Source organism: Hoplias malabaricus, chromosome 5 (assembly GCF_029633855.1).
Source record: "Hoplias malabaricus isolate fHopMal1 chromosome 5, fHopMal1.hap1, whole genome shotgun sequence".
Lineage (NCBI taxonomy): Eukaryota > Metazoa > Chordata > Actinopteri > Characiformes > Erythrinidae > Hoplias > Hoplias malabaricus.
The window spans coordinates 14,525,394-14,546,732 of record NC_089804.1 but is presented as its reverse complement, the minus strand read 5'-3'; the positions used below and the strand labels follow the sequence as shown (position 1 = coordinate 14,546,732).

At 39.4% G+C, this 21,339-nt stretch overlaps 2 protein-coding genes across 3 annotated transcripts in view; both read right to left on the bottom strand.

Annotated features, from left to right (window-relative positions):
* Positions 1–1,839: 1,839 nt before the first annotated feature.
* On the bottom strand, positions 1,840–8,772 carry ube2j2 (ubiquitin-conjugating enzyme E2, J2 (UBC6 homolog, yeast)). 2 transcript variants are annotated; one of them, XM_066672694.1, is made up of 7 exons: positions 8,606–8,772; positions 6,931–7,061; positions 6,600–6,640; positions 6,409–6,511; positions 6,136–6,274; positions 5,926–6,006; positions 1,840–5,742 (listed from the first exon to the last, which is right to left on the bottom strand). In XM_066672694.1, the coding sequence occupies exons 2-7, from the start codon at positions 7,059–7,061 to the stop codon at positions 5,455–5,457; spliced, it is 783 nt and encodes a 260-aa protein (XP_066528791.1). In that variant the 5' UTR covers positions 8,606–8,772; the 3' UTR covers positions 1,840–5,454. The 2 variants fall into 2 exon arrangements, with proteins under 2 accessions (XP_066528791.1, XP_066528790.1); XM_066672693.1 differs by having other exon boundaries at positions 8,616–8,772.
* Positions 8,773–10,640: 1,868 nt separating this feature from the next.
* Positions 10,641–21,339, bottom strand: part of acap3a (ArfGAP with coiled-coil, ankyrin repeat and PH domains 3a) — an 85,045-nt gene continuing 74,346 nt past the window's right edge. Inside the window, exons 20-26 of the mRNA XM_066671197.1 lie at positions 20,969–21,070; positions 20,528–20,748; positions 19,548–19,657; positions 19,354–19,464; positions 19,134–19,195; positions 11,815–11,917; positions 10,641–11,527 (exon numbers count right to left, since the gene is read on the bottom strand). Coding sequence (XP_066527294.1) covers positions 11,521–11,527; positions 11,815–11,917; positions 19,134–19,195; positions 19,354–19,464; positions 19,548–19,657; positions 20,528–20,748; positions 20,969–21,070 — 716 coding nt within the window. The 3' untranslated portion in view covers positions 10,641–11,520. The remainder of the gene's footprint in view (positions 11,528–11,814; positions 11,918–19,133; positions 19,196–19,353; positions 19,465–19,547; positions 19,658–20,527; positions 20,749–20,968; positions 21,071–21,339) is intronic.

The window sequence follows — 21,339 nt, the reverse complement described above, 5'->3', positions numbered from 1 at the left end:
TGGCCCAAGGTCACCATGTTTAATGTCAAGACAACACAAGAGATGTAAATAGTGATGTTTCCCATTCCTAATTATCAATAATATTTGGAGTATTATGTATTATTCACATTTAGCAACACGGGAAACCTTTGGAAACTTGACTTTCAATATAATTATCCAATGCATATTTTGTTTCATTTCCTAAAGCAGGCCTTATTGATGAGTGTGGGTTTCTGAACTGTTTATACACCAGGAGGAATATGTTCACTCATATACAAAAGAACAAGACAAAACAAATACAAGGTACTGTTTTGCAGTTGAATTCCCATGTGTTTCAAGCTGAACCACTGAAGCTTGCTTTTTATTTTTGGACAAAATAAAGCAAACTCTTTCCCAACACTTGTATTTTCTTGCTTTTGTCTTAGAGATGAGGAAACAGTAATGTCTCATACTTCTTATTCACAAACAGGACAAGGCTTCCTCTGTCTAAAAGAGTATCTGAAGCAGATGGCCTCAATGCGTCATGCACTAGCCTCTGGACAGCCACTTGCGTTTTGTCTGAGAGCACAGGTGAACACATCTTACCCTTAAAGACTTCATTTACAAAGAAAGAAAGAAAAAAACAAACATCTTAATCAAAATAATACAAATAATCACATATGAGGATCTGTTGTTAATTTTGAAATGGGATGTAGGCCTTTGCAAGGTTGATATTTTGGAAAGCAATAATTCACAGCATTTTCACCAGTGTTAAACTAACACTGTTAGTATTAAATTAACACTGAGAGCGTTGATGAATAACTTACCAGTATTTAAAGATGTCATTAGTAAAATTTAAGTACAAAAATATAATTGTAATAGTGTATTCTATGGGCGGCACAGGGTACAAGCCATTGTTTGATGTCAACCAACGATCAAAGCTGAAAGAATTGGAAAATGATGCAGGAGATCTGCCTCTATGACTGCATTAGTCACAGTTTTTACTTAGCTTATTGCTAACTAAGTATTGTATAGTACAGGTAGATGTAATTCATTCATTCATTATCTGTAACCCTTATCCAGTTCAGGGTCATGGTGGGTCCAGAGCGCAAGGCAGGAATTCACCCTGGAGGGGGAACCAGTCCTTCACAGGGCAACACACACACACACCTACAGTCACCTGGAGGAAACCCACGCGGACACAGGGAGAACGCACCACACTCCTCACAGACAGTCACCCAGAGGAAACCCACGCGGAGCGGGAATCGAACCCACAACCTCCAGGCAGTTAAAGTCAGTACATTGGTACGTAGTTGTAATTAGCATAAACATTAAAATATATGGGGGAAAACACTCACACACACAGATGAAACTGAATTCTGTGCTGAGTCTGTTGTCACATTCCTAGTCGCCATGGATAATTATCACTTCTGAGACCTAAACATAAGGAATGAACTAACCTATAGATTTGTATAGCTCCCAAAATAGATATGACATGCTTCAAAGAATCAGAAAAGACTTCCTGCATGCCCAAAGATCCCTTGGCCATCAAATAGAGACGGACATTGCTGAGAAAAAAGAGTAAGTTCTAACCGGTCTGATGGGTTGGTAAACAAATGGGCCCTGTAGTGTGGGAGGTTTTGGGCTGTTTATTGTTCTTTCCAAGGAATCAGGAGGACAGAATGAAACCCCTTCTGAATGCTTTGATGGCCACTGAAATGGACCCAAGGCTTCCAGTGCTGCTGTCCCCTCTTAGGAGCCAGGTCAAAGCCAGGTCAAAGCACTAAGTCCAGTTCCAGGTGACCCACTGTCTAATGTATAAAACAAAAGTGTGTGACACACGACCAAAGATATTATTCACCAGAAAGATATTTATTCTAAATGTAAACCCAACATGATTCTTTTCAATTACACACTCCTCTATAGGAAACATAATTATTTGACAGTCGAGCCAATGGAGTACTGAGAATAGTCCTGGAAATGATTTATTCATGAAAGGGCATCATGTGACCAGAATACAAACTGAGGGATTAGTAAGAGCAGATATCAATGTATTAGACAACAAACGACAGACCAGAATGCATCATTACCGAGAACCAAGGCGAGGAAACACACCAGTCCGGTTCTAGGCTGTCTCTCCTGTCCCACGTTTGGGTTTTTTACCAATCACAGGAAAGACAGTATTAAAATGATTACAACAATCAACTGGATGCTACAGACGTCTCTTTGACTGATATTTAATCAGATATTTGTAGTAGAGCAAGTGAGCACTTTACTTCCTTTCTCCAAGATGTAAATAAAAGATCGAAACCTGAGATGAATGTTTTATGAACACTGGAATCAAAATTTGTAATTGAAATGACTTGGTAATGAGAAGCAAAAGATGCAAACTACCTTCAATATTGACAACCAATTAAATCTAGAAACCACATTTACAGAAAGTTTGTAAAATGCAGTAAAAACAATGCTATTTGTTGATTCTGTTTAATGGACAAAAGCACAAAGATAAGGTTTTCATTGTTTTAAATGAACAGCACGATTCTTTCATTCACTTTCAGTAACCGATTTCTCCTGTTTAGGGTCACAGTGCATTCAGGGCCTACCCGGAATCAAGGGGCACAAGGCATGAACACACACACACACACAGCCAGTCCACCTACCTGAATGTGTTTTTGGACTTTGGGAGGAAACCCACACAGACACAGAGAGAACACAACAACTTGATTGTATTTTGTAAACATGAAGACATTAAAAATACGATGCTTGCAACACACTCCAGGACACTAATTAGGACAATATATATATATATATATATATATATATATATATATATATATATATATACCCCCCATTCTGACATGATGCAAAATCTGAGCTGCTCAACAGTCCATGGTCAACATTGCCCATTTATACTCTTCATGATGCGCCATAGGAGACTGATCTGGACTGTAGGCAGGTCATGCACTCTGTGGCTATGAGGAAAGTACAGCATGAGGCCTGGCATTGTCCTGCTGTAATAGACTTATTGATGGCAGCATATGTCCCTCAAAAAACAAATAAAAAACTATGTTTGCATCCACATCAATAAAAACACCTTATATATCTCTTATATACCTCAGTCACCCATGCCGTGGCCACTGATGCAGTCCCCATACCATGAGAAGAGATGTTATTTGCACCTATCACTGATAAAAAAAGTTTGGATGGTCCCTTTTGTCATTAGTACAAGAAACACAACGTTATTTTATGAAAACAAACTGAAACCTGGATTCCTCCAACCACAGAACACACTTAGATCCTCTGAGATGAGCTTGGACCCTGAAAACCTGTTGGCATTTTTGCATAAAATTTCATTATGGCTTTCTGTGTGTGTAATAAATTTCAGATTTAACACTTGGACTGGTGTTTCTGGATTTTTATCACAGTATTAAGTACAGTAGGTTCTAGAAGAGTCCTAAATTGTTTTCAATCTTGAACTAAAAAATATCGTTGGAAAGAAAATCACCTCATGTTTGTCATAAAATGTCAAAATTGTTTGAAAAAACTGAGCCTTTGGGGAATGCTTGGTTTATATCTGTTATATTCACCCGCTTACAGTGCAATGCTATAAAAGAGTGTTGTATGAACTTTCCACTGTTGTGTTGCCTTTGTCACGTCTGCTCTGGAGTGTTTTGCAGGCAGTAAATACTACATTTGTTTTTATTTACAAAATACAATCAAGTTGTTCAGTGAAAACAATGGATATCAATTCATTGTGCTTTCGTCAACGGAATAAAACTTCAAAAGAATTAACAAATCACAGCTTCTAGTTTTTATTTCACTTTACAAAATGCCCCAACTTTTCTTGAAATTGAGTGAGGACTTAATTTTACTTTAAAAAAAAAATTTTTTTTTTAAATTTTGTTTCCATAATCGGACCCTTACCTTAAAAAAAATATTGGCCCCCACTATCCCAACATCGCTGCATCACTTCTTTGTTTAATGCAAAAAGCTTTTTTTTTCTTTTTTGAGGTGAAAAGAGCTTTCAGTTCCAGAAAATAATGTCAATACAACGTCAATCAAACGAAGTGATTTCCAAAAACCAAATGAATAATAAAGCATTTCTATGTAGGAAGAGAATTAAATGAACATTTATTTAAATCAGTTGAATATTGCACAATTCACAACCCTCAAAAAAAAAGCAAAAAAAACAAAAAAAAAACAAAAACAAAAAAAAAAAGTCTGTTTGTTGCCTTACTGTGCTGATAGATGTAAGTAGTAGTGAACATCCCACAAATACACACAGAATTAACTCATAGTGTTGGATGGTCTAATAGAAGGGGTTTGTGCATGAAGGCTGCTGACAAGAGAATCCAGCTACCAAGAATTACATTTTGGAGTAAAGTAGTATAGTATCTAATTGATCGCTGTAGTACAAGTAGTGAGTGATACTCATACCTGTGTAACCATGAGAACTGGTTCAGTGTTTAGGTTGGAAACCGTTGGCCCACTCTTCTCCTCAAGGGTAAAGCTGATTTAATTTAGTGATGCATTGAATCATATGACTTTTTTGTTGTTGTTGTTTTGAACATTGAGAATTTCACGTTTCATTATCAGCTGCAGCCTGCTTAAGTCTATCATCAGCAGGGAGCAGAAGCATCTACAAAACCTTCAAAGAGGTGGAGCATGTTTATAATCTATTCACTCTCATTAAATAGTGAAAATTTTAAAATATTGCAGGTGTACTGAGATTACAACACTGAATCACACAATGCATTCTGGAGCAAAACTTCAGGAATGATCTCAACGCTTCTCAAACAACCTCAATTCCTTCATTCAGAATTTCTCAAGAACATCGGAAGAAATCTCACTGAAATCTTACCCACAGATGACGAGCAGAACAAAAGGTGTTGTTCGTTCACTTGTTTGGACTCGCGTCCTGGTCACAGGTGTGGTTCCTTAAAGGAATACTCCAGCATTTCTCAACCAAATCTCTGTAAATGTGTATAATGTGAGGGATTTCCACAGCCTATAATTCTGCTTCATTTCCAGCTACTTTTAATAAAAGTAGAGAAAACGTTTTGGCTCATAATGCAACCAATGGGCATACTCCAGAGGCAGCAGACAGAGATTTGGTTCAACTCCGGAGTATTCCTTGAACACACAGAACACATCCATATCCATTCATAATGGAGGGTTGGCTACAGACAGAAGTCTTGCAATTGATTTGTTTATCTCTAAAATACACCGGGACGTGGCTTGGAAGGGACCTACCATATAGTGGCTGTTTGACTCCCTTTAGGGATGCACGAGGGGCACATGTCTTGGCTAATTATTTCATTTTTTTTTTTTTTTTTTTAGCCTTGTGTACTAGGATTTTTTTTCTGGGCCACATGAGAGACTGACTCCTCCTTTTGGTTATGACAGCAGGTCCAGTCCTCTGTTCCACTCTCCATCTTTAATCCATTTTCAGATTTTTCTGGTTTTGGGGAGGTGGAGGGGGTGGTGGTCATCTGTTCATTCCTGCGCAATGCTCCTCAGCACGTATTTGACTGTGTAGGCGAAAGCGGCAAAGCCGACGATGACGAACAAGTTAGCGAGCGCTCCTCCCAGGAGTCCGTGGTTACGATTGACCTGCTGAAGGTCAGGGGGTTGTGCCGCCCCAGGGGGCAGATGCCCGTTCAGGGCTGGGTGACCATTCTGTGCGTGGTGAGGGGTGTCTCCGTCGGGCACCACATCAGGAAGAGGGAGGGCCTGAGCGCGTGAGCTTAGCTCCTCCTGTACTCTTTGCTTCTGTTTGATCTCCTGTTTCACAAATAAGACACAACAAGTAAGAGACAACAATGCAATATTTTACTTATGAGTAAATCGACTTACGAATTTTCCGAGACGTGAGCCGTTTCTCTGTCGAAATTTTGCTCTTTTTCATTTTACAACATCTGAAGACAGCCCTAATTGCACATCAGTATTTCCTACCACCATACTTACATCAACAACATCTGGAAACAGCTCACAGAACACTTTGTCCTTTATGTTGAAGGCTAGACTCTGTGAAGCAAGCTGTCGTTTCTGTGACAGATGTGAAACAAATATTTTGTTAGAATTCTGAATTTTATGTGAATAAATAAACCAGAACACTAAGAGAAACCTTTAAAGTGCAAAGTAATGCAATAATCACCAAAGCAGTTTTATACGCACCGTAAAATCGGAGGTTTCGATGCTGCCGAGGGTGGGGCCTTTTTCTACCATAAAGCTTAGTAGACCCGTGAGGATGGTGGACACCGACCACGCTGGGTTCCAGGTGTCAGGATGGAAATCAGTGATGGAGAGGCATAATCTAAAAAAACAAGGAAAGAGAAAGTGCATTTGTGTTTATAATAAACGATCCTTATTTAATGAAAAGTTTAATACAGTTGCACGTGTCTAAGTACAAACTACGGCATTCGTTTCATATGTAAACATTTTTCTCACCTTGTATTACACTTAAATCTGCCATTAGGTGTTATCATGTATATGCTGGGTGGTTTGAAAGGAAATTCTCTGGGGAATATAAGCTTGCCATGATAATAACCCCCTGTTAACAGAATAATAATAAAAAAAAGATTAGACATCCATCAAACAAAGGAAATGATTTCCAACACGTGCATTAAATTAATGCTCACCTTCATAGGGAGTTTTCTCAGGACCACGAACAAGGTAGTGCCTGAACAGAAACCAACAAAAACAGTTTGAATTCAGTTGTATAATGTAATAATAAAATAATACAAGTATCAAGGGGGTATTCCACAAAGCAGGATTTCTCAGTTAGCTAGATAACTTAAGCACCAGGCTGAGGACTGTCCAGTCGGAATCTCCCTCAGCTCTTTTTCTATTGGATGGGCTTGACTTTGTGCTAAACAGAGGAATCCTGCTATGTGGAATACCCCCCTGTTTTCCTGCATATCAACATTATGCAGAAAACAAATTACTAAACAGAAAAAAAAAATGCTTTACCACTCTAAAATATTTGAGGGGAGTGGTTCAGCACATATGTATGGGACTGGATCTTTCTTTATGCGCAAGTAGTCCTGCTTTAATCTCTGTGTTGCAGTTGTTGGTGCCCTCTTGTTTATGTTGCTGCTCATCTGAAAAATACACCAACAATCAACGGTGAACATACAGCCAACCCTTCATTAAACCAACTATTATAAAATAATGAGCAAGAGCAGTGAGTAAGCACCAGCAGATGGGCACCAGTTAACAGAAACAAGTCTGGTCTGATATTTGGTTACATAGAGACTCAGAGCGTATACAATTATTAACTCAATGCACTCAGGAAACAGAAAATGTGTCACTATGTATATTACAGATATTTAAAAAAGTAGGATAATAACAACAAGACGCAGTAGAGAAAACGCTCGAGCCATTTACACACTCAACGTGATTTATCCATGCAGTTTATTTTGATGGCAGTAAAGTAATTCTAGCACTTGTTGTTTAACCGGTGGTCTCTTGCCAAAGGAATTTTTTGGACAGTGAAAAAATGGAAAAATTTTATTAAACCTTTGTTCAATTTTTACAACCTATTTTCAGCAACAAAATCCCACTGAGCAATCATCTTTGTCTCTGCAAAACAACCAGCCAGTTGGGTTATTGTATTTCTGTCACCATACCCAAGGGTTTTATCAGTGTGTAATGGCCTTAACACATTAATCCTGGTAATGTTCCTCTATTAAACGTTCCAATATACTGCTCCACTTAGATCTGACAGATTCCTTAAACATTCGATCAAACAACCATGCAATTAAATATCCATCAATACCAAGCACCTATACAAGGGCAACCGATATTCAGCATTCATTACATAAACTAGATTTCAATGTAGCATGTGGACACATATTTTCAAGTCATATGCTCGTTCAAATTCACTGGCTTTTCTGTCCCTAAAACTTTCACATTCCTACAACCTACAATTCAGTTCAGTCCAGCTCTTTCCCACTGAAGTTATAAGGTGTATTCATCCTAGGTGGCCTTTTGAATGAATCACAACAAAGGGCAGCCAATCAAAACAAAGCTCATTTACATACTTCAGTTTTAAAGAAACGACTTGTATAATTCTAAAGGATAAAGGGAGGTTGGAAAGTGTATTAAAATTTAATCACGACTGTAAAATGCTTAATGCTATAAAATTGATCAAGTAAGAGGAATACTTTAAGGTAAAATGTAGCTAACATATGGGCCCTTTAAACTGTACCTCAGTTCAGAAACTTAACTGTAAATAACTCTAAATAAGAAAACACAACGTTGTGTGAAGAAAGACAAACATCTCTACCCACAAAAAGATGACATTACTGTTATTAACGTAATGCTGTATTGGCACTGGTTGGGTAAAAGGCTTATTGAACAAGGCTGAAGTTAGCTTCTTAAGCGAATTTTCCGTTCCACCTTAACTGCAACCGAAACGGCTGCACCACTTAAGGTGGAACGGAGGATTCGAATAAGAAGCCTCAGAATAAGTCAATTAGACTGAATATAGAAACATAATACACGTTCGACACAGGGAGTAAACACAAAACGGGACCGTATACACAGTTATCTCCGACTGCCGAGAGAATTAATCCATTGTTACAAATAAATTGTGTCGATAGGATTTAGACTACAAAAGAATAGCCGCCCAACTGACACTCACTCTCTCTTACCTCTTTAACAGCCGAACTCAGACACGACCCCGGGCCAAAATCGTGTGGTATTACAGACTTCCTTCAATTATGACCGTAAACGACCGAAATAAACGCACAAAGGCAACATAAATGTAACTCTCGGCCAAGGTAAACTGTCATCTATGCCCCATTCCAATATGGCTCCCACACAACAAGGAACTGAGGAAGCTGAAGGAAAATAAAAGCTCGGCTCCGTGTCTAACCCAAGCTCCCCCCTTCAAAATAAAACTACAGCCCTTCAGGGTTACTCTCCGATAAACCTCTCTCACAGGCCTGTGCTGGAGTTCAGACAGCTTTGGATAAAAACACTTTTATTCAAAGTAAAAACATGCTTTTTCTCATCCTCTGGAGAGATTACACACTTTTATTAAATTAGCGTAATATGGTGGTGTTTCCTGATATCCCTCAGAATGGGCAGATCTTGCGATGACAACTAAGACTTCTTCAATGGATAAATTAAAAGCTTTATTAATAATTAATTAATTGTCACATTGCAGTTTACAAATTAACTATAGCTTGCCACTGCTACATAATGTTGGACTTTTGTTTTTTTGGTCACCTCATGTAGCAATACCACGAGTAACCACTAGATTGTAGCATTCACTACCATCCTGAATTCAGTTTGCACACTATAAATTAAGTAAAGTAGGGAATAAATTAGGGCTGTGGTTCACAAACTTTTTTCTGCAGTGTTTCCTAGATAAAAATATTTTTGTGCACCCCAACCCTGACACATACGTACACTACAGCTTCCAAACATCACTAGAATTTATTTTAAATATTCTAATCCACAAAAAACCTTGCAAATTCTTATTGAACAAAACAAACAAAACAAATTGACAAATCACTTTTAAGAGTGGAATTATTACAAGTGGCATGCATTACATATCTCAATCATTGCCCCACATGCAGTATAACTCCACGACCCCTACGTTAGGAACCACACGAGTCGAGGGCCATTTCAAACATACATCAGGTTACATATCACAAAAGCTTGTTAGGGCTAGCCCTCCTTGAACACATAGATATTTAATTGGACTTCAGAGGCAGGACAATCCATCTAAAGGCACAGCTGGTATAACACTGTTCTGTAATTTACCTTCCTTTCCTTCTGTAATATTCCTTACGTTTGTGATGTAAGAAACTGTGGCTGTCTGAATTAATTGGTTTCATTTTTGGAGCAACACCTTTTTTCACTACGGGGGTCTTTAATATGGAAAATATAACATAAAATATGGGCAGTGCAGCTTAAGTCACATATCACATTTAAATTTTTTACTTACACTTTAAACACAACAAATCCAAGTCTAAACCAAATAAAAAAATCAACTAAAGCATTAAAACTAGCAGAGAAAAATGTCATATTTGTTATTCTCTGACATTAAACATCTTAATATTTTTCTCTTTAAAATGTCATATGACCAGGTGTGTTCAAACTTTTGCCTTTAGATATATTTCGACAAGTGTTTGTGTGGTTAATTCATTCTTTAACTCATTAATATCCAAATTATTCAATTCGGTCTGCGTTCTCTGAGCTTGCCTTTTAGCACAAATCTGAAAAATTAAGACAAGACTGTAAATGAACAATAGAAAAAACACAAGTATGAGTATGTAATGAAAAAAAATTTAACGGCATCTACCTTTTGCTAAGACGTCATGACATCATTCTGTAGTCTGCATCATGTCCCTTTATATACGCATTGGTTTCAGCATATTTTTTCTCCATTGCCCAAAGAGCAATTGGCTACTTGCGTATGAAGGCCTGCGTAAACACCAGTTTGCCATATCATTGCCAGAAATGGGCCACATTTAGTTCATTTTCAGTTTGCCATCCTGACACTGACTACGCAAAGCTGCACCTTTACCTGAAGTTGCATATTATTTGGGTTCTACTTCACATTCCTTTTAAACATATAGCACAACATTTTGAATAGTAAGAAATATTGAGATGCTGAAACAAATTATTTCTACACACTCTCGTTTTATTTAAACCTTTGTTACAAAATTCCAACATTTCATGATATATTAGCATTTTGCATCTAAAAAGTACAGTACATATACAAGATCTGCATTCGAATTTGCAGCGCTTTGTGGAAGTCACCATAGAGCAAATGAAAGACTACACCAGCATAGTCACCATTTAACAAAACACTCTACACTTAAAATGGAAGTATTACAGACGTTTTAAAAATGTATTTGTAGTCAAACTTTCCTAATGCTGATACAATGGGATTCACGAACTTCACTAGTTTCTCTAAAAAAAAACAGGAAAACATAAAACTGGGTATGATCCATAAGAAACAATGGTAACTGTACTAAGAAAAAGATAAGATGCTGTTGTATACTATGTAACAGATATTAAAATGGCAATAAAAAACAATAAATGACAGGATTGGAGAGGATAAGTCCAGCTAATCCTCATAAAGCTGTACACACATTCCTTCATATCCTTAAAAACATTCCAAACGACAACAGAGTTCATGTTCATACAGTTTCACAAACATCACAATCATCTTTGATAGAAAATTCTGATCACTCTGTACAGCACTGGCTCCTCCGCCACGGTCCTGAAGTAGCCCTTGTTCTGAACATTATAGTGTTCTCTCTGCTCCCAAAACATCTGATGCAACTAATCAGCTCAATAATAATCCCTTTCTGGGCTGAAGTGAATGTGAACAAGCAGGAAAACACAAACACGATGAGGAAAGTGGATACTACAAGATCAGGGCTGAAACCTGCATTGAATATATTTGACTGAATGAGTAAACGCTGGAGTAAACATTCCTTAGTTGAAAATGTCTCATAGGAAATGACAATCGAATTTCTTTCAATTGTAGAAAAAGTTAAATCGATTTGTTTTTTCAGGTCCAGATGAGTTGACTTGTCAAACCCTGCAATGAAAATGAAAAGCATGTTAGACTGGGATCCTCACACAAATGTCACAGACTGCACAAATATAGTTTATTTGAGGGTTCACTGGCCAGCATCAGAGCAGTTAGACCCTGGACAGTTTAGAGTGAACGTAGATGTCTGTGCACACAAAGCTGTGATATACTTTTCTGACCAATGACTGATTGACCTGACAAATATATTTGCATATGGTCAATGAGGCGAATATATTTGCCGCACATAGAGCAAGCTTAAAGAGAAGTTTAGAATCAAACACAACTGACGGTACCTAAAAGAGTGGCGGAAGTGAATACTTCTTCTCTTCAGCTTCTCTGGGTTGTGGGACGCCATGTGGGAAAACTCTCGGAAAATGTCTAGGTAAGTGGTGTCACCTGAAAGAGAAGGGAAGACCATTTCAAATTTAGGATAGAAAGAAATATGGTTAAAAAATGCAATTGATATTTCTTGTGTTTCAGTCAGAACAGTGGCTAAATTACATCTGCATTTGGATTTATGGGAAAGACACTAGTAAATAGGTTTGGAAATTACGAACAAATCATTAAATGGTAGTGATGCTAGTGCATTGGTGTGATATGAAATGAGAAACAGAAGGGCAGCCGTTCCATAAGACAACTAAGGTTGAAGCAGGGTGAAATAATTTGTTGCACAATACATAGAAAAGTATATTAAAGTAGAGCCACAGTGAATAAACACCTTTAAAAAAATGAACAAACAATTGGTCATTTGAGAGTTCAGCTGTAAAAAAAAACCCAATAGGCACTGGTCTAAAGAGATGTGGGAAAAAGTGGCACCATCTTATTCTCAATGAATGTGGTATACACCATGAGAACCCTCCAGGTCTAAATGACTGTCATTCATTCATTCATTCATTCATTCATTATCTGTAAGCGCTTATCGGGAATACACCCTGGAAGGGGTGCCAGTCCTTCACAGTGCAATACACACTTTTGAGTCGCCAATCCACCTACCAACGTGTTTTTGGACTGTGGGAGGAAACCCATGCGGACACAGGGAGAACACACCACACTCCTCACAGACAGTCACCCGGAGGAAACCCACGCAGACACAGAGAGAACACACCACACTCCTCACAGACAGTCACCCGGAGGAAACCCACGCAGGCACAGAGAGAACACACCACACTCCTCACAGACAGTCACCCGGAGGAAACCCACGCAGACACAGGGAGAACACACCACACTCCTCACAGACAGTCACCCGGAGGAAACCCACGCAGACACAGGGAGAACACACCACACTCCTCACAGACAGTCACCCGGAGGAAACCCACGCAGACACAGGGAGAACACACCACACTCCTCACAGACAGTCACCCGGAGGAAACCCACGCAGACACACGGAGAACACACCACACTCCTCACAGACAGTCACCCGGAGGAAACCCACGCAGACACAGGGAGAACACACCACACTCCTCACAGACAGTCACCTGGAGCGGGACTCGATCCCACAACCTCCAGGTCCCTGGAGCTGTGTGACTGTGACACCACCTGCTGTGCCACCGTGCCTTCACAAATTAAATTTGTATGTCTATGAGCTTCAAAATATTAAGTGCAAATAATTTATAAAAATGTACTTTGGCCAAAAGCACAGATGTAAAGTAAACAGAAGCAAACTTCAGAGCATATTTTGTTTGTTTCTTAAGTTTTTTTGACAAGATAAATCTCAAGTTACAATACATCTCAAGTAACAATGAGCTATTGTTGGAAGGACAGTGCCATGTAAAATGTAGACCAGTAAACACAAATAAAAGTTACATCAGCAAACATCAGCCGTTTAAGAATTCAGTCACTGTGATTTTGCTGTCATAAGTTTAGGGTTATTATTTGTTTATAAACAAATAAATACAATTTTATTCCAAGTACTTCTGTCAGGATGGGAGCAGTCTCCAGGACGACCATGCTCCCTTTTGTAGAGCATGAGGGGTCTCTAAATAATCTGATATGAACTTCACATATCACTAGATCTCAGTTTAACACCTGGTGGAGGATTTGCACCAATATGTAACTACAGCTATAATCAAAACACCAACTGAAGGAATGTTATCTGGAATAAAGTTGTTCCAGTACTGGTCCAGAGACATGTAGAATCTGTGCTTAAGATATTCTCAGTTTCAGCTAATAGACTTTATGCTGACTCATCATTTATATATATTACACTGTATTATTATTTTTCAATATTATTTAACACATTTTTATAGTGTTACAGACATGATGCTTCAGAACAAACAAACAAAACTGTTTGTGAACCCATAGTAATAATATTTTTGTATGCATGTGCAGTCGGCTTTAGACTTAGCAAAGCATGAGATCATGCTTAAGAACAGTGGGTATAAAAGCCCAGTATTATCTACCAGGACACTGTTAACTAAATCTTCATGACACTCTGGTTGCCTAGGGGTGAAATAATGGAGCTGAGCTTTCCGCAGGCCTGTGTGTTTTTCTCAGGCTTATGTAAGTCTGTGAAGACTGATTAAGACAGACTACTGCAATAACTCTGAGTACTTGATGGCAAAACTAATTCAGTGTCAGATAATAATGCCTATCTACACTTCTACAACAGAATGACTGATAGAGTTGGTTGCTAGTCCTAAAATCGATTCTGTGTACCAACATAGAGCTTTTGTTTTTGCAAACTGATTTACATTGGTGGGATTAATTAATGCTAAAAGATTACAGTTTTAGAGGTGTGTGGCTTATTTGGGCCTGAATAATTCATTACTGCTTTCTTAGTTTCTTGGCACACTGCAGAAGTTCAGACTCACCATCTACAAAAGACAGGGCTACAATTTATATATTTGGGCAACACTATATAACCTGATTATCCATCCATCCATTATCTGTAACCCTTATCCAGTTCAGGGTCGCGGTGGGTCCAGAGCCTACCTGGAATCATTGGGTGCAAGGCGTGAATACACCCTGGAGGGGGCGCCAGTCCTTCACAGGGCAACACATACTCACACATTCGCTCACACACTCACACCTACGGACACTTTTGAGTCGCCAATCCACCTACCAACGTATGTTTTTGGACTGTGGGAGGAAACCGGAGCACCCGGAGGAAACCCACGCAGACACAGGGAGAACACACCACACTCCTCACAGACAGTCACCCAGAGGAAACCCACGCAGACACAGGGAGAACACACCACACTCCTCACAGACAGTCACCCGGAGGAAACCCACGCAGACACAGGGAGAACACACCACACTCCTCACAGACAGTCATCCGGAGGAAACCCACTTTTGCAACAAAATGCTAACAATAGGGTCAATGCAGTTAGGTTTGTGAATGCAGTAGCAGAGAGGTTAGACAGAAAATGAAGAGAGGCAAGAAGCAGAGAAAGAGATCTGGAGTTCATTCACATATTTTATTTTTTTTCATTTTTTTTTTTAATCTCTGTGTTTAAGAAGACAACAAAAAAAGGACAGAAGGAATCAGAGCTGAACAGAACAGGTATCAGTGGTTTAGTCCACAGAAGAATAGTCAACAGATACGAGTTATTCATACAATAGTTAAACATAATTTACATGATTGTAGTAAGACACAAAATCAATACAGGATCAGGACAGGGACGGTGCCAGTGTTACAGCTGAAAGCAAGCAGTAAAAGTGTTAGTTTCTGTTAATAGCTATCTACAGCAGAAGGCTAAAAACGTTCCCCTTTCATACAGCACTTGGAACCTCTGTTGATTAATACATCGACTTTCATTAAAAAAAATAAATAAATAAAAGTCACTTGTTGGTCGCTATGCTTTCCTCTTGGTTTCTTTCAAAAGTTTTATTAAAACTAATTTAGCACTGGCTATAATCCCAGCATCTGTCTCCTAACTGGAAAGTGGGCGGAGTCCTAAGCTTCCTGATACAAAATAATATGGAAAACTCTACAAAAATGCTACAACATTCACTGGCCAGAGAGACAATGACAGGCACCCAACCCAACGGAGCAGCAGCCACAAAACTCCACTTTCAGCAGTTTGCCAGTTACAGTCTAAACCGCCTCTCTCTCGAGTTATCTGCGTCCACTCTTAATCTAACCTCACCACTCTAAAACATGTTATCTATACACAGTATTTGTAGACCCTTCATGTAATGGAACAACTGTTTCAAATATTGTATGGTTTCTCCATGTGGCCTTACAGATGAAAATGTGTCTGTGGTCTCTGATTATCAGGCCTTAACAGTCACAAATCCTCAGGGTTCAAATCTATTTATAAATGACTAATATTCAGTTTTCTGACAACTAATTATCTGGTACTGGAAGGAGGCTGGGCAATATGGCAAAAAATATCACATCACAATTTAAAACTATGGAATTCTTTACAGTGGTGATGACAGGAAGCAGAAGTCTGAAGATATCAATGTCTCTAAAAGCTTCTTACAAAAGATATTAAATGAAAAGGTTACAAAAAACACTCTCTGAAAACTGAGACCTTACTTTATGATTGTCATTATTTTTACTTAAATTGTCCCCATAGAAAAACAGTTTTTTGGTTTGACTATTATTTTACAGCTATCGACATTACATACACACCCTTAGAAGACATATGTGTGTTAATGAACCCTTTTGAATAGTAAAGAGAATGCAATAATTGCTGGTTCCTATCTCCACCAGTGTAAAGAAATAATTTTAAATAATCTTAAAGTAATATCACTCTATATGACTGTTTAACATAAATATGATGTAATTCCTCTTGAAAATGGCATTTTTATAACAGTGTGATTAATCCTGAAATGTCCCAGCACCGCATCAAAACCTTGAAAATGTATTCTAAATAATCCAGGGTTATGAAATACTACCAGCCACAATATGCCCAGTATATTATGAACCATATAAAAAAACCCTCCACATCAGCACAAAATGGTGGAGGCCTTGGGGCATATCTGACGTCATCTGCAAATATATACAGGAGGTCCTCGGGTTACGTCAGTCCCGAGTTACGATGTTTCGTGGTTACGACACATCTCCCATTTACTGTATAAAGCCTTGTTTCGACTTGGCGTGGTTTTGCTTCGTAAACGTCGTAACGCGAACTTCGTGTTTGGTGCGCGGCGGAAGAATACACGGTTACGCGGCTCGGGACCGAGGAGGTTAGGTGTTAGGATAGGATAAGTGCTTACAGTATGTTATTTACGTACAGTATGTTCCGACTTACACCGAGAACCGGTTTACGACACGACGTAGGAACGGATCAACGTCGTAAGTCGAGGACCCCCCACTATATATATATCGTGAAATTGCATAAGCAGGTAAAAGGGCAATCGTTTATACAAAATGCTGTTTCCATTCAAAGACCACAGACACAGTCTAGGCCCATTCACTGAACCAGAATCTTCTCGTTTTGGCATTGAGCCAGCGAGTGGAGGACTTTACAGATTCAGGTATAAGTGGAGCACAAAGCAAAAGGGTTTTCTTTTAAATCAAGGCCAACAGTAACCCATGCACTACAGACGATATAAATAAACGAATAAAAAACTGATTCTGATTATAATATTACATCCTAGTACCGGAAATATGCAGTTGAAACGTATAGTACATACACTATTAACATACACTTCGTACATTACATACATGTGTTTGAAAACAACCATTCATTGAGCATTTTTTTCCTCTTACACTTCTGAAAATTGTCTTATTGTACCGTGTGGGTTGTGGATACTTTGGATATTGAACAACGTTGAGATGCATTTATCAGTGTGAGTTTGGTGCTTCAGACGACAACGTCTAACAAAGTACGTCAAGTTAAAAAAATACTATCTTCACTGTTTCGATAAAACAATACAAAAAATACAGATTATCTGTATTCAAATCATCATTGCACTATCGCTCTGGGCAATACTCGATAATAAAATCCTGTTCAAAGCATTTCTTATCTCAAGCTACCGTCCAAAAAAAAAAAAAAACGTAATGAAAAAAGTGCATCATAGTTTTTTTTATGTCTATATCTTTTGTCCTTCAAATAGTTAGTAGGTCTAAACAAAGACATTTTAGTGTGTATTTTAGTATCTACGCTATTTGATATATCACAGTTATATAATCCCATGCCTCTGAGATTCTTGTCTTTTACAGAAGAGTCCCTCAGGCCCAATCCTTGATTGCACTGCTAACAAACTGTACAAAAGCTACCTCATGCCACTAGAGCACTATGCAGATGAATGGAAAACAGCTGCCTCGAGTGAAATACTGTCCGAAGAGTAAGCAAAGAGTCTAGAAAAGAGAAACTGTAAATACAAGCAACAGGGGAATAATAAAGAATCAGACTGAAAAAGAAGTGTTAATCGAATGGTCCAGCATTTTGAGACCTAATCGCCATTTGCTGTATCTCTATCATACAGTTATTTAACACTGAAAGAAATGTGGCATATTTCTCTCTAGAAAAGAACAGGGCTCAAATAAATAAATAAATAAATAAACATTCAGTTGATGTTTAAGAATGTCATGTCTAAAAAAATAACAAAAAGTCTTTTTGGGATCTTGCTTCTTGTGGGGCCCTTGTGGGGACGTCTCCAATATGAGAATGTGAGAAACAGCCTCTTGTGAGGTATGTATGTATGTATGTGAGCGTGTGAGAATATTTGAGTGAGTTACAATCCAATTTCTTAAGAAATGTACCTCTAAAAAATCTAACCCCAAGCTGAAAAGCTCAGCCATGACACAGACTGCTTATTTTAATCATGATGTGTCTTCTAGCATATAAACACCACCATATGGACATGTTAATAATGTAATCTGGTTTTGCATTGGAGAGGGCTTTTATGAATATATACACCCAAGTCCTAGAGTTTCCTGCTCCTTAAGTTAAGGTCTGTTGTAACTGACCAGTTACTGCAGACAGCGATTAGGCTGAAATTCACTGGAGTGTTCTTTTAAAAGACACACGATTTGTACAACTCTGTCAGAGAACGGAAGAGATAATCATATTAGGCAGAGCCTGAAAGTAACAGAGAGGAAGGTGTGGAGTGCAGCAGAATGAGAAATTGGTCCTATAGTGCTGCGGACAGGCCCCATGAAGTTTTGGTTTTTAAATCTCCCACTCGTTTATCACATCTTTATCTAGTACCATAACATTTCATTATAACATAGACATCATAGACATCCATTTCTAGGCCTAATAGCACCTTATAACAAGGCTAGAGTGTGTTAGTGTTTTGATTTTAAGTTGTGTTGGAATGTGTAGAACACTAATAAACTGATACATGGGCAGCACCTTTTTACAAGTGTCTTTTTTGCAGACTGAAAAGAAGTTAAAAAAAAAACAGAACCCAGTCCGGAATATAAAGTGAATAATACTGATATCTTGATACGTTTTTGTGAAGATCACTGCAAGTAAATGCAGCAGCATTATAAAACAAACTGGACCTTCGTCCCCAGGCATGGTGTAGATATATGCTTCCTGCACTTAAAGACAGTGCATGAGGCAAGGGAGAGGGAGAGCGAGAGAGAGAGAGAGTGTGTGAGTATGTTTGCTACACTGGGGCATCTAGCACTCAGCTATGTTGAGGCAGATGAACTCCTGTATGCATTTCTTGTACTGCTGTTCTGTGGGGCTGCTGCTGGGGTATTGACCTGGCTGACCAAACGGACCCTCTGATTCCCTCATCTCCTCGTTCATCCGCGCCAGACGGAGCCTGGAGAGAAAGATTGAGACAGTGACAGTGACAGAGAGAGAGAGAGAGAGAGTGTTAAAATAATATATACAAAAACAAATTATTCATGCATTTCACATGGCATTGGACATACGGTCACAGACAGAGGAACAGCAGGTCAATTTGTGGTCAGCACTCACAGTGTGACGATGTCAGCGTTTGCGGCCTGCACTGCGATGCTGAGAGGATCCTGACCATCGTCATCACCATCATTCTGAGTGGCTCCTCGTTTCAGGAACAAACAAACCTGCCTGTAAATCACAGAGCCAAATGCACACTCAGTTGTTTGTACTCTACTAAAAAGCTGTGAGTGGGTACGTGTGTTTTTACCCACCCTGTGTGTCCTAAATATGTGGCGTGGTGCAGGGGCCCTCTTCCTCTCAGGTCTCTTTGGTTAACATCAGCACTGTTTTGCAGCAAAAACTCACATGCTATCAAAGAGCCCTATTGGAGCAAACAAAAAAATATCATCAGATTACAATGCGTTTTAAAAAAAAACTGTAGAATGTTATATTTTACGTCAAATAAATATAAATTGTGATTATACCAGGCATTTAAATAGCCAGTTATGTGTGTGGAAAATATTATTTATACAATTTTATAAAAAAGTACAGAAAAATATAAAAAAATGTAGGCTTTTGACATTTGTACCTGACCACACTAAACTATATTAATTCATTCATTATCTGTAATCCTTATCCATCTCAGGGTCGCGGTGGGTCCAGAGCCTACCTGGAATCATTGGGCGCAAGGCAGGAATACACCCTGGAGGGGGCGCCAGTCCTTCACAGGGCAACACAGACACACATTCACACCTACGGACACTTTTAAGTCTCCAATCCACCTACCAACGTGTGTTTTTGGACTGTGGGAGGAAACCGGAGCACCTGGAGGAAACACACGCGGACACAGGGAGAACACAACAATTCCTCACAGACAGTCACTCCGAGGAAACCCACACAGACACAGGGAGAACACACCACACTCCACACAGACAGTCTCCCGGAGGAAATCCACACAGACACAGGGAGAACACACCACACTCCTCACAGACAGTCACCCGGAGGAAACCCACGCAGACACAGGGAGAACACACCACACTCCTCACAGACAGTCACCCGGAGGAAACCCACGCAGATACAGGGAGAACACACCACACTCCTCGCAGACAGTCACCCGGAGCGGGAATCGAACCCACAACCTCCAGGACCCTGGAGCTGTGTGACTGCGACACTACCTGCTGCGCTACCGTTGCACAGATTTTGACCATTTAACAGAATTTGTCCTTTGATAAACATGGTTGTGTAGACTTACTCCAATCACTGCCTGTATTAGGGGGCTCTTGCCCTCGTCCTCTTCGTTGATGGAGTTGACATCAGCCCCATGCGCTAGTGCTTCAGCCATGACGGGCAGGTTCCGTGCCTGACAGGCTTTATAGAGCAGAGCTCCAGGATGAAGCTCACGCAAATCCTCTGGATCTGACGCCTCTGGCTCCAGCTCGGCCTCACCACTCGAATCTTCTGACACTTCGCACTCTGAACACACACATGGTTTTATTACAGCAGTGATTCCCATTTCTGTCCCACGTTGTCCTGCACATCCATGCTCCCAACACATCCAACACAGTGGATTACAGAGGACAAAGGATGCTCCATGATTAAGTTTAAAATCCATGGGCTACATGAAAATATGTCCCGATGTCAGATGAACATACATGCTAAAGCTTTTTTTTTCTTAAGTATGTGTATAACTCACCCTCTTCTGTGACACTGTCCACCACAGAACCGAAGAGCAGGATGTCATTGCTGCCGTCAGTGCTTCCGCCCAAACCACTGTCGCTGCTGAGACCTGCAGGACCAACAAACGGCCAACAATCGGACTCATTAGGCTCAGCTCAAACACACGTACCCTAACCTTCTGCACAAAGTTAAAACAATAGTTTGGTAATGAGTTCAAAATGTACTTTTTTCTCCAAAGTCCAAATGCAGTTGCTAAGCCAAGACATGTGTAGGTTATTGTAACAAGCAATGGAAGCTCACCCACCCCCCACAAAGTACCACTGTGCAAACTGTAGCCTTAATTGTTCACGTAGTGAATGGTTGGGTTAATGTACTGTTATCTAGGGC